Source organism: Microcaecilia unicolor, chromosome 3, assembly GCF_901765095.1.
Source record: "Microcaecilia unicolor chromosome 3, aMicUni1.1, whole genome shotgun sequence".
NCBI lineage: Eukaryota > Metazoa > Chordata > Amphibia > Gymnophiona > Siphonopidae > Microcaecilia > Microcaecilia unicolor.
The window spans coordinates 284,805,548-284,818,144 of record NC_044033.1 but is presented as its reverse complement, the minus strand read 5'-3'; the positions used below and the strand labels follow the sequence as shown (position 1 = coordinate 284,818,144).

Genomic DNA, 12,597 nt, shown 5'->3' with positions numbered 1-12,597 from the left:
ACTATCATAGCCCTTAGAGATGAAGGGGGGCACCTACATGTGGGTACAGTGGGTTTTGGAGGGCTTAACATTTACTACCACAAGTGTAACAGGTAGGAGGGGATGGGCCTGGGTCCACCTGCCTGAAGTGCACTGCACCTACTAAATACTGCTCCAGGGACTTACATACTGCTGTCAGATAGCTGGGTATGACATTTGAGGCTGGCATAGAGGCTGGCAAAAAATATATATATATTTTTGGGGTGGGAGGGAGTTGGTAACCACTGGGGGAGTAAGGGGAGGTCATTCCCGATTCCCTCTGGTGGTCATTTGGTCAGTTTGGGCACCTTTTTGAAGCTTGGTCCTGAAAAATAAGGGACCAAGTGAAGCCGGCGAAATGCTCGTCAGAGCCGGCTTTCTTTTTTCCATTATCGGGCAAAGCTGGCCATCTCGTGACCATGCCCCTGTCCTGCCCCAGCCCCGCCTTTGCTACCCTACCGACATGCCCCCTTGAAGTTTGGCCGGCTCTGCGACAGAAAGCAGTTGGCTCCAGCCAAAATCAGCTTTCGATTATACCTATTTGGCTGGGTTCAAGAGATCGCTGGCCATCTCCCGATTTGTGTCAGAAGATGGCCAGCGATCTCCTTCGAAAATAAGCAGAATATTTACCATTTTCAAAAGAAGGTATGGTGGCAATTCTATAAACTGATGTCTCATTTCAAGCGCCACAAAGGAGTACACTTAGCATCAATTCTATAATGGGATATAATGTCCGGGCTTCGGCTTTGAATATCCGGTTATTTTTGAGACGGCTAACATGAAAGTCACTTAAGTCTATATTTACCACTTAAAGACAGACTTTTATGTGGTCCCATTTATGCACTAAACCTGGCTGCTTAAGGGCTGAATATCAAAACTTAAGCAGCGAAGTGCTGACTCTGCCCCCCCCCCCCCCCCCCCCCCCGGAACTCACTCAACATAGCTGGCTTTGAGTTAGGTGCTAATAACTGCCAACTAATCATGCACATAAGTGCTACTAGGCTATAAACTAGGCACACTATTGGTGCCTAAATTTAGGCTCTAACTCAGAGAATTGCCCTTTATATGTTCACTGACATAACTTCTCTATTCATGTATTTTCATAATTTAAATGGATAACATTGAATCAAATATCTGACTGAAAGGCCCAATACCATCCATATAATAAAGAGCAAAGCAAGGTGGGCTGAAAAGTTATTAAACTGCTATCCAATATCATTTATACACTTAGTTTAGGCCTGCCGATTAGTGCCACGCATGGTGACTCCTCGTTCCTTGCTCAGAGATTGACAGAGCAACTAGGCATGTAATAAGTACAATAACTGTGATTTGTCCCGACAAGAATGAACCAGCCACAAATTCCATAATAGCCTTGAAAGTCAGATCTTTAATTCACTCACTCTTCCCCCACCCCTATCCCTACCTTTCCCTCTAGACTCTCATCGAAAGGCTTTTCAAATTTCACTATATATATTTTGATTATCACCTTTTGCTCGAACCTAACCTGAAGATGATTCTGCCTTTAATAGCTGTTAAAAAATGTATTAAGTTACTCCAATGAAAAAGTATCACCTTATTTGCCTTTCTTTTGTTTTATTTCTAGTTATTATTACATTTAAAGTGGACTAACAAGGTAACCACACTACTTTATCCAGTTTAAAAAAGAAATCAGCAACTTATGTTAAGCAGTAAGAGACCTCCCAGCACACTATTTAAGAAGTGACAGGAACTGGAGAGAGTATACTGTACCTTGCAGCATCTGGCAGCTTCCTATCGAAGGAAGTGCTACGAGGTATGGCTGTTGGAGTCTGCTGGAGCAGCTGCTTGCATGGCAGTCTGTCAGCTGTGCTGAGGATAGGTGAGGCGTGGGAAAGAGTCTGGCTAGCAGGAGTCTGCACCCTGTGCCAGGTGGTATTCCGTCTGAAAGGGGTTTTATACTCACACGGCGTACCTTCACTGTCTAGTTTATATTCCACCATGGGGATTCTGCACAGCTCTGAATAACCCCTGCACACAATGGAAAAGAAGCGTTTCAAAGAATGATACACAAATTTACCCATCACCTTACAAACACTTCCTTAAGCAATATACAAGCAGGTCTTTGAAAATCAGGTGGCATAGATATGAAACAATGGCAAATGCTGTGCTATCCCCACAAGAAAAGAAAACAAAACAATGCTTGATACTCAAAAGGGTTTAACTGGGAGCTCCTGCCCAGTTACACCCCGTTGAGCAACCTAGAACACAATATTTAGTGCCACTGAATATCACTGATAACCGGTCATCTCCTAACTGGTTAGATTAGCGGCAGGCCGGGGGTGGAGTATGGGTGGAGCGCATAGTTAGCCGGTTAGCAACGATTTTTAATCTGCATAAAGTTAGGACACTAAAGTTAACTGAGCAACTGAAGATTGCCTGATGCCTGGATAACTTCCAGGTGACCCAGATATGTAATGCCAGAAGCCACACATGCCCTGGCATCTAATATCTGGGGTCACTTCAGCCCATGGCTGTGAGAGGCTCAGATGCCGCATACCACCACAGTTAACAAAGTTAACAATCCCCCTCCCCACAAGATAATTCCTCAAACTCAACATGGCACACTGCAAAGTTCTTCCAAGTTATGGTGATCAAGTTACATTGCTAGCTTGCCAATTTGTTATACATACTAGGGGCAATTCTATAATCTAGGCGCTGAATTGTCACATTTAAATTAATCTGCAAACGCACCTTTTCCGGAGATGGGAAGGTAGTAGAACTAGAGGACATGAAATGAGATTGAAGGGGGGCAGATTCAAGAAAAATGTCAGGAAGTATTTTTTCACGGAGAGAGTGGTGGATGCTTGGAATGCCCTCCGGCGGGAGGTGGTGGATATGAAAACGGTAACGGAATTCAAACATGCGTGTGACAGTGGCGTAGCTACGTGGGGCCTGAGGGGGCTGGGGCCCCCGCAGATTCACCCCAGGACCCCCCTCCTGGCGAACGCGCCCCCGCCGCCGCCTACCTTTACTTTTGCTGGCGGGGGATCCCACTCCCCGCCAGCCGACGTCTTCTCAGTCCTTCCTGCTCTTCAATTTGTTTGCTGACGTGCAGGACGTCAGACTCAGAGAACAGTTCTGTTCTCTGAGTCTGACGTCCTGCACGTACAACGTGCAGGACGTCAGCAAACAAATTGAAGAGCAGGAAGCGACTGAGAAGAAGACGTCGGCTGGCGGGGAGTGGGATCCCCCGCCAGCAAAAGTAAAGGTAGGCTGCGGCGGCGGCGGGTTCGCGGCGGGAGGGGGGGGCGGCAATGTCGGCGGTGGGGGGCGGCGCTGGGGGGGGGGGGCTAAAATGTGCCCCCTCCCCCCGGGCTCTGGCCCCCTCCCCCACGGAAGGCTGGCTACGCCCCTGGCGTGTGATAAACATAAAGGAATCCTATTCAGAAGGAATGGAGAAGGAAGCTAGCTTAGCCGAGATTGGGTGGTGGAGCCGGTGGTGGGAGGCGGGGCTAGTGCTGGGCAGACTTCTGCGGTCTGCGCCCTGAAAATGAAAGATACAAATCAAGGTAAGGTATACACAAGAAGTAGCACATATGAGTTTATCTTGTTGGGGAGACTGGATGGACCGTGCAGGTCTTTTTCTGCCATCATCTACTATGTTACTATGTATTTACCTGCCCCTTCCAGACATAAATGTCTAGAATACTAGCACTTATACATGTAAGTGTACACTTACACGCATACGTGCCAGCAGGGCACCTAAGCATTATTCTGTAACTGCATTCCTAACTTACACAGGGTGTAAATGTAAGGAGAGGGGGCGTATACACGGACGGAGTACTGGCAGACTCCCATTTATATGTGTATCTTACAAAGTACAGTAAATTATCAGTGTTCCCGCCACATTTAGGCTTCTGCCGTTATGCCAGGTCTATGGCTGGTATCTGCAGTTATGTAAATGTTAGATGTGCTGACACTGTGTTACACTAGTATTCTATAATGGAACCTGGGTACCCAGATAACGTTACAGAATAGGATCTCACCACACAGCCTTAGGGCTCGTAAATAGAAGCACCCACTTAAAAAAATGCCTCTAATATGCAAAGACCTTGAGCTGTGCTACTGCAAGAATATGACTAGTTTATGTTGTCAGGACAGTATAATGTAAGATTACCTTGAAAGTGCAATTTTCTCTTTTTTTTTTGCTCATACATTTCTCCACACCTCAGCTGTGATTCCTCCCTAGTTGCAAGCTAACATACATAGTAGATGACGGCAGAAAAAGACCTGCACGGTCCATCCAGTCTGCCCAACAAGACAACTCATGTGTGCTACTTTTGTGTATACCCTACTTTGATTTGTACCTGTGCTCTTCAGGGCACAGACCGTATAAGTCTGCCCAGCACTATCCCCGCCTCCCACCACCGGCTCTGGCACAGACCGTATAAGTCTGCCCAGCGCTATCCCTGCCTCCCAACCTCCAGTCCCGCCTCCCACCACTGGCTCTGGCACAGACCGTAGAAGTCTGCCCCGCACTATCCCCGCCTCCTAACCTCCAGCCCCGTCTCCCACTACCGGCTCTGCTATCCAATCTCGGTTAAGCTCCTGAGCTTTCCTTCTGATCAGGATTCCTTTATGTTTATCCCACGCATGTTTGAATTCCGTTACCGTTTTCCTCTCCACCACCTCCCGTGGGAGGGCATTCCAAGCATCCACCACTCTCTCCGTGAAGAAATACTTCCTGACATTTTTCTTGAGTCTGCCCCCCTTCAATCTCATTTCATGTCCTCTCGTTCTACTGCCTTCGTATCTCCGGAAAAGGTTCGTTTGTGGATTAATACCTTTCAAATATTTGAACGTCTGTATCATATCACCCCTGTTTCTCCTTTCCTCCAGGGTATACATGTTCAGGTCAGCAAGTCTCTCCTCATATGTCTTGTTACGCAAATCCCATACCATTCTCGTAGCTTTTCTTTGCACCGCTTCGATTCTTTTTACATCCTTAGCAAGATACGGCCTCCAAAACTGAACACAATACTCTAGATGGGGCCTCACCAACGACTTATACAGGGGCATCAACACTTCCTTTCTTCTGCTGGTCACACCTCTCTCTATACAGCCCAACAACCTTCTAGATACAGCCACCGCCTTGTCACACTGTTTCGTCACCTTCAAATCCTCAGATACTATCACCCCAAGGTCCCTCTCCCCGTCCGAACCTATCAGACTCTCACCACCTAACATATACGTCTCCCGTGGATTTCTATTCCCTAAGTGCATCACTTTGCATTTCTTCGCATTGAATTTTAAGCTGTGCATTTACAAGATATTCTGCAAAGCACTACATTTACAGTGGCCACTGTGTTAGATGGTGGAAAAAGTTGCCAGATGGGGTTTGTATAGAAACAAATTATCTTCACCTTTCTAAAAGAGTGTTGATGGTGAGTGACTTTTAAAGATACTAAAGCATAAGGATATTTTGGAGATTATACTGTTTTATATGTAGGGTTTTGGTTTATGAGATTATGGGTGGGTCATGTGATATTTGTGCTTTAGATACTGGGAGGGGGACTGGGGTGGTTGATTTATTTATTTATTCATTTATTGCATTTGTATCCCACATTTTCCCACCTCTTTGCAGGCTCAATGTACGTTGTACATTGTATTTATTATGTATTCTACATCACATTGAGTTTTTGATAGAAGTGATTATTTTTTGAGATTTGTTAAATATGCACATATGATCTCAATGAAATTTCTCTCATAACAGATCATGTATTCTACGAACACCACCATATCAACTTTGATAATATGTAAAATTCTAGACTTTAATTACGACATGCTATGATTTTAGAAGAGAAGAACCAAAATAAAGAAGCACTTGCTGCCATGAAATTTCATTTTCTTCTACTTAAAGGGATAATGTCATTCTCTACATGGCCCTCTACTGGAAATTCTAAAACCAAGAACATACACGGGCATAATGGCAAGGCTAAATATAGCATTTATTTGAACTTGATCCATCTATGTGTAGATAATTTTGAAGCAATGCTCACATAATATATAAAGAATTCATCAACAGTTTTGCTGGTGAGTGATTGATATGGAAGAACAAGAATTGACATGGAGGGGATCATAAATCCAAACTGAAGTACATAAAAAAGTATTGGATTATTTTACTAAAAACCAGTGCATATTTCCTAGTAAAAAAGGTGCCGGTACTCAAATGCTAGGGCACTCTTCAGGGGTGGGGTAATCACTGAGGGACCCATCCCACAATAGCCAAGCCCCCTGCAACCGGTCACAGAATGTATGACAAGGCAGAATTGGTGTGTAGAGCCTCAGCTCTTGCACTAAAAGTTGGGGTCCATAGGTCAATTTTAGCAGACAACGGAAAAGGTGCCGGTACTCAGTACCCCCTCAAAAAAAGCCCTGCTAAAAACTAACACCAGCCAGTTTGAATGCAGAAATGTAGTAGATGTCATTAGTTTGAAGGATCATATGGTTCTTGAAAGTTTCTGGATTGGATGAAGAAGTTTGATATATACCTTTATAAGAAGATGCCAACACCATGTTTCTTTTAGTTATTGAAACTGAAAGTACGTAGAAGTTGGTGGATGGACAGGAATGTAGTTTAGGATTGAAGTAGTAGTGCTTCCCTGAATCAGGTTTTCAAAACATGATGGCATGTCGAATCAAGTACTACCAGCTTATACATAATTCTCAGATAAGCTGTCTACACATAGATGGAAATGTTTGAAGGAACTGATATCATCTATCTATCTATCATATATATTTGAATATACACCATGATTTTTTTAACCCCTCCCTGAAAAATAGCCAAAAATTGGGATCTTGATTTATATTTGAGTCTCTCTGGTCTTCCTCTCCCCGGATGACTGGCATTTCACTCCTCCTCCCCCTCCCTGTGGTGACTGGCACTTCTGTGCCCCGCCTCCCCCCCCCCCCCCCCCATTTCAATGTCTGGCATTGCTCTTGCCTCTTTCTGTTGCTAACACCAATGCTGTGCCGGTGTAGAGCCTTGAGCATCTGTGTATATTCAAGGCCTGCGTCTACTGGCTCCTGCTCTCTCCAAGATTCTCAGAGAGGGTGGGAGCAGGGAAGCCCTGAGCATGTGCAGATGCCCCGCACCAGCACTGCACTGGTGTCAACATCAGCTACAGAATGAGGTAGCAATGTCGGTCAATGGGAGTGGGGTGAGATGGAGGACATATGTGCCAGTCATTGAGGAACGGTTTGAGAAGAGAAGTGTTGGTCATGGGCGGGGGGGGGGGGGGGGGGGAGGAAGAAAGAGGTAGCGAAGTGCTTGTAATTGTAGGAGGGCTAGGAGAGGGAGAGAAATCCCAGTTATTGTGGTGGTGGTGGTGGGGGGGCAGGGAGCAAAAATGCTGCACATAATGGGGGGGGGGGGGGGGAGTAGGTCACCACAGGGGAGGGGAGAAACACTTGAATATAAACACCCAAGTTTATATTCGAGGTAACAGTTTCCTCCTTTTGGGGGGGGGGGGGGGGAAGAGACTGATATCTTGGTTTATAGTAGGATAGCTTTTTGAGTGTATATATCTATTGAAGATTGAATACGTTTGTTGAAGCACTACTGGTTTACAAGTAATTCTCAGATAACTTGATGAACTCATTATATATTATGTGAGAACTGCTTGAAATTGTCTACATGTAGATGTAAGTATTTTTTGAGGAACTGATTTATTTATTTAGACTTGCTGTACCGCCTTTTACAAACATATAGTTCAAAGCGGTGTACAAAATTAAAAATAAAACAAATAACACACAAAAGCAGAACTACAATTTATGATAGGAAAGTAGAAAGCTAACATTTTAAAAGAGGGACAGATAAGACAGCAAACCATTCAGAGAAAAGAATTACACACCGGAAGATATCCAAACCAAAACCACTCTGTTTAAGTTGTGGGGAAAGCTTGTTGAAAAAGTCAGGATTTAATTAGAGGTTTGAATTTTTGTAGGGAAGTTTTGGCTCGGATAGCGAGGGGGAGGGAATTCACCTATATATATTGAGGAAAGACTGAATATAATTTATGAACAGCTGATGATATTGAACTGGTGACACCAGCTGGGCACTTATAAACAGGCATCTATTCTATATAAAGGAACAAAGGTGCTTACTTTCCTTTACAGAATACTAGAGTAACCTACACACCTATAAGTTAGGCATGACCACGTATGCCAGCCATAAAGCTGGGGTAAGTGTATGCACTTGTGACAGTGACCTGTTCTAGCAGCTCTGCTGGCTGACCTTTTCAATGCTTCTCTAGAGTCGGAAGTGGTCCTGGAGGACTGGAGAAGAGCAGATGTGGTCCATCTCCACAAAAGCGTTAGAAGAGGTTGGAAACTACAGGCCAGCAGGTCTGTGGAAATGTTTTTAAAACAGAGAATATTAAGGATTTTGGAATCCAATGAATTATAGGACCCAAGGAAAATCTGATTAATTTCTTTGACTGGGTGACAAGAGAGTTGGACTGAGGGAGAGCACTAGATGTGGTGTATTTACATTTTAGCAAAGCCTTTTAACATGGTTCCACACAGACAACTAATAAATAAACTGAGTGCCCTCGGTATGGGTCCTAAAGTGACTGACTGAATTAGGAACTGGTTGAATGGAAGACAACAGAGCGTAGTGGTAAATGGAGCTCATCCTGAGGAAAAGGATGTTACCAGTGATGTGCCGCAAGCAGAAGCGTAAGTTGGGTGTGGAGGTGCAAGGGGAGCACAGTCACTCCTCCAAATATATTTTGAATGAAATGGCGTCTATGTGGGTTGTCCCTTCAGCCTCACACCGATGCCTAACTCCTGATGACAAAACCTAGGTACGCTTCTGGCCACATGGTTCAGTTGTTGGGCCGGTTCTTTTTAACATTTTTATAAACGATATTGCTGAAGGGCTGTCTCATAAGGTTTGCCTCTTTGTGGATGATGCCAAAATCTGCAATAGGGTAGATACCCCTGATGGTGTGAATAACATGAGGAAGGATTTAGCGAAGATAGAGGAATGGTCTGGAATTTGGTAGCTTAGAGTTAATGCTAAAAAAATGCAGGGTCATGCATTTGGGCTGCAAAAATTTGTGGGAACAATACAGTTTAGGAAGTCAAGAACTTTTGTGTACAAAAGAGGAGCAGCACTTGGGTGTGATCGTATGTGATGATCTTAAGGTGGCCAAACAGGTAGAAAAGGTGACAGAGAAAGCTAGAAGGATGCTTGAGTGCATAGGGAGAGGAATGGCCAGTAGAAAAAAGGAGGCAATGATGACCCTGTGTAAGACTCTGGCTAGACCTCATTTAGAATATTGTGTACTGAAGACCACACCTTCAAAAAGATATAAATAGGATTTATTTGGTCCAGAGGGTGGCTACTAAAATGGTCAGTGGTCTTTGTCATGAAGAGTATGGGGACAGACTAAAAGATGTGTATACATTGGAAGAATGGTGGGAGAGGGGCGATATGATAGATATAGGAGCCAACGTTTCAAAATGATTGGGGGTGCTGAAATTTTTTTTTTTACAGGTGGTGCATTCCCTGCCCCCTCCCCCTCTTCCCCGCCCCCTCCCTCCGCGTTTGAGCCCCCCTCCCTCCCTCAGAGTTACAGTCCCTCCCACCCGCCCTCCCAGTTCCAGGGGCCCGCCCACCCCCTCTCTCTCCTTTCCCTCCCCCCCTCTCTCTCTCCCTTCCCTCCCTCTGAGTCTCCAAGGCCTCCCTCCCTCCAAGGCCCCCCTCTGAGTTCCAAGCCCCCTCCCTCCGAGTTCCATGGCCCCCTCCCTCCAGCCCCCCTCTCCAAGGCCCCCTCTCTGAGTTCCAAGGCCCCCTCCGAGTTCCAAGGCCCCCTCCCTCCGTCCGAGTTCCAAGGCCCCCCTCCCTCCGTCTGTCTCAGTTTTAAAAGCCCTCTTCTTACCTTGCGTCAGTGAAAAGCATGTACTGCAGGCTCGTCGGCGCTTCAGCCTTCCCTTCTGTCTCTTGGCTCTGGTCTAATCCCGCCCTTGCAGAAACAGAAAATGAGGGCGGGACCAGAGCCGAGAGACAGAAGGGAAGGCTGAAGCGTCGACGAGCCTGCAGTGTACGCTTTTCACTGACGCGAGGTAAGAAGAGGGCTTTTAAAATTCGGACGGACGGAGGGAGGGGTGGCCTTGGAACTCGGAGGGTAGTAGTAGTTTTAAAATTCTGGCTGGGCTGGAAGAGAACATCCGGTCCATAAAATATTGGGGGTGCTCGAGCACCCACAGCACCCACGGAGTCGGCGCCTATGATGATAGAGACATTTAAATTCCTATGTGGCATAAATGCACAGAAGGCGAGTCTCTTTCAACTGAAAGGAAGCTCTGGAATGAGGGGGGGCATAGGATGAAGGTGAAAGGGGATAGACTCAGACGTAACTTGAGGAAATACTGCAAAATGCTTTAAAGTATTTTTGTGGTAGCCTGTTCCCAGCAACCAAGAAAAAGATCTTGGTGTCAATGTAGACAATACATTGAAATCTTCTGCCCAGTGTGCAGTGGCGGACAAAAAAGCAACCAGGATGCTAGGAATAATTAGGAAAGGGATGGTAAATAAGACCAAGAATGCCTCTGTATTGCTCCTTGGTGCGACCTTGAGTATTCTGTTCAAATCTAGTCGCTGTATCTCAAAAAAGATATAGCAGAATTAGAAAAGGTTCAAAGAAGAGCGATCAGAATGATAAAGGGGATGGAACTCCTCTCATTTGAGGAAAGGCTAAAGAGGTTAGGGCTCTTCAGCTTGGAAAAGAGACAGTTGGAGGGAAATATGATTGTTTCAATCCATTGTCATTGTGGTATACACTGCATGTGACCCCTTTTTATATGAGATGCTTTTTTCAATAAAGCTTATTCATTGGTCTGTTTGGTCCATGCCTACTTTCTCCTGTTTCTTGTTGGACAATACACAGAGGGTTTGTTTCCTGATTTCTCTGTTTTTCGGTTGCTGCAATCCCATATGTGCCCCATCATCACCCAACCCGACTACCTGATTCACCCATCCATGAGGAATATTTTCTTTTCCTACAAAAGTTGCCTCCTCCATTCTACAGCCATCTTTGCCATTTACATTGAAGTGACTTACTAACACAGAGCATAAGTTCTACAAAGACAGCTCAGTTTTACAAAGAACATCGAGATGGGAATTGAGACATCCAGATTGGGACATTCAGAGTTCCCCTTGTATTTTACAAAAGACTGTGCCAAATGTAGAGCCTTTTGTAATAGGAGTGCAGGAGTCCACATATATTTGTCGACGCATCCAGCAGGAACAATGATTTTTTTAAAATTCTTTATTTATATTTATTTTAACAATTCCAAGAACATATTGTTGGAATGTATTGTATTTTACATGCATTGCCTGTCACCAATTTTTTCTCTGTGATTACTCTGTGACCTCTGATGTGAATTACTTAGAGAGGTCACAGCTATGCAACTTCCTGTGGGGGTTAGGCACAGCACATGGAGCTCATGGTCTCTCCTAACCTGAGAGGATCTATGGTGGTGTGAGCATCCATTACCATCTAAGCACATGGAAAGAGCTGATAATCCAAATGTATAGTATTATGTATATATAAGCCTGTCTGATTATAATCTAACTACAAACTGTGAGTAAACAGATGTTTTGTTACTTCAACTTTAAAGTGACTCAGCAGTGAATTATTCTGGGGTGTATGAGAGAGATGAAGAAAGAAATTAACATTTCTAAAGCTGAAGCTGTGTGTACTAAAATCTGCTAATTATTTACTACAAATAATCCAACAAAAGGGTTATGGGCCCAGGGCCAGGAATTGAAAAAGAAGAGAAATATTACCAGGCAGTAAAAAAGCCACATTTTTCTCTTAAGTTTTAAAAGAAAGATTCAGTCTGTCTCTCACCAAACAGCAGGCAAGGCTAAGAAAATGGCTGAGGGAGGAAATTCACCATTTTTCTACTCTCTCAAGGTGCCTAAATTAACTGAATTTAATTATCAGCAGTGGGAACTAAGATTCATATGTCTCCTTCAAGCAAAGAAACTAAATATATGCTTAGACCAAAACAGAACAGCTGAAAATATGGCTGAATGGGACAATGCAAACTATTATGTGAAGTGCATGTTTTTGGAAACTCTCTCAGAGAAACAAGCCATATTAGTGGAGGGAAAAGATACACCAAAGGACATTTTATATAAACTGAGAACTATGTATGCAACTACATATGCAAAGCAGCAACCAATTTGGTTGGCAGAGTTGAATGAAACCAAATTAAGGGATAAAAGTAAATGTAATGATCACATTATGCATCTTATGTCTTCATTTCAAAAGTTAGAACTTTCTGGAATTCCCATGTGTGATGCATTGAAAAGAGCATTTCTTTTTACCTCACTATCAAAGAAGTTTGATGTTTTTAGGTCTGTAAATGAAGCCATTGAAGGGCAATCTTTTGAACAGGCAGCATCAAAACTAAGGCAGGAATGCATAATTAATGATTCTGAGGAGATGTGTTCTCAAAGCAAGTCAGAGAGAAATGAAACAAATTTCTTGGCAAAGAACAGAGGAAGGCGGAGCTATGGGAAAA

General features: G+C 44.3%; 1 protein-coding gene across 1 annotated transcript in view; it reads right to left on the bottom strand.

Annotated features, from left to right (window-relative positions):
- SIPA1L2 (signal induced proliferation associated 1 like 2) overlaps nucleotides 1-12,597 on the bottom strand; it is a 922,756-nt gene that overhangs the window by 372,510 nt on the left and 537,649 nt on the right. The window contains exon 9 of the mRNA XM_030198133.1: nucleotides 1,768-2,025. Within this exon, the coding sequence (XP_030053993.1) occupies nucleotides 1,768-2,025 (258 nt within the window). The remainder of the gene's footprint in view (nucleotides 1-1,767; nucleotides 2,026-12,597) is intronic.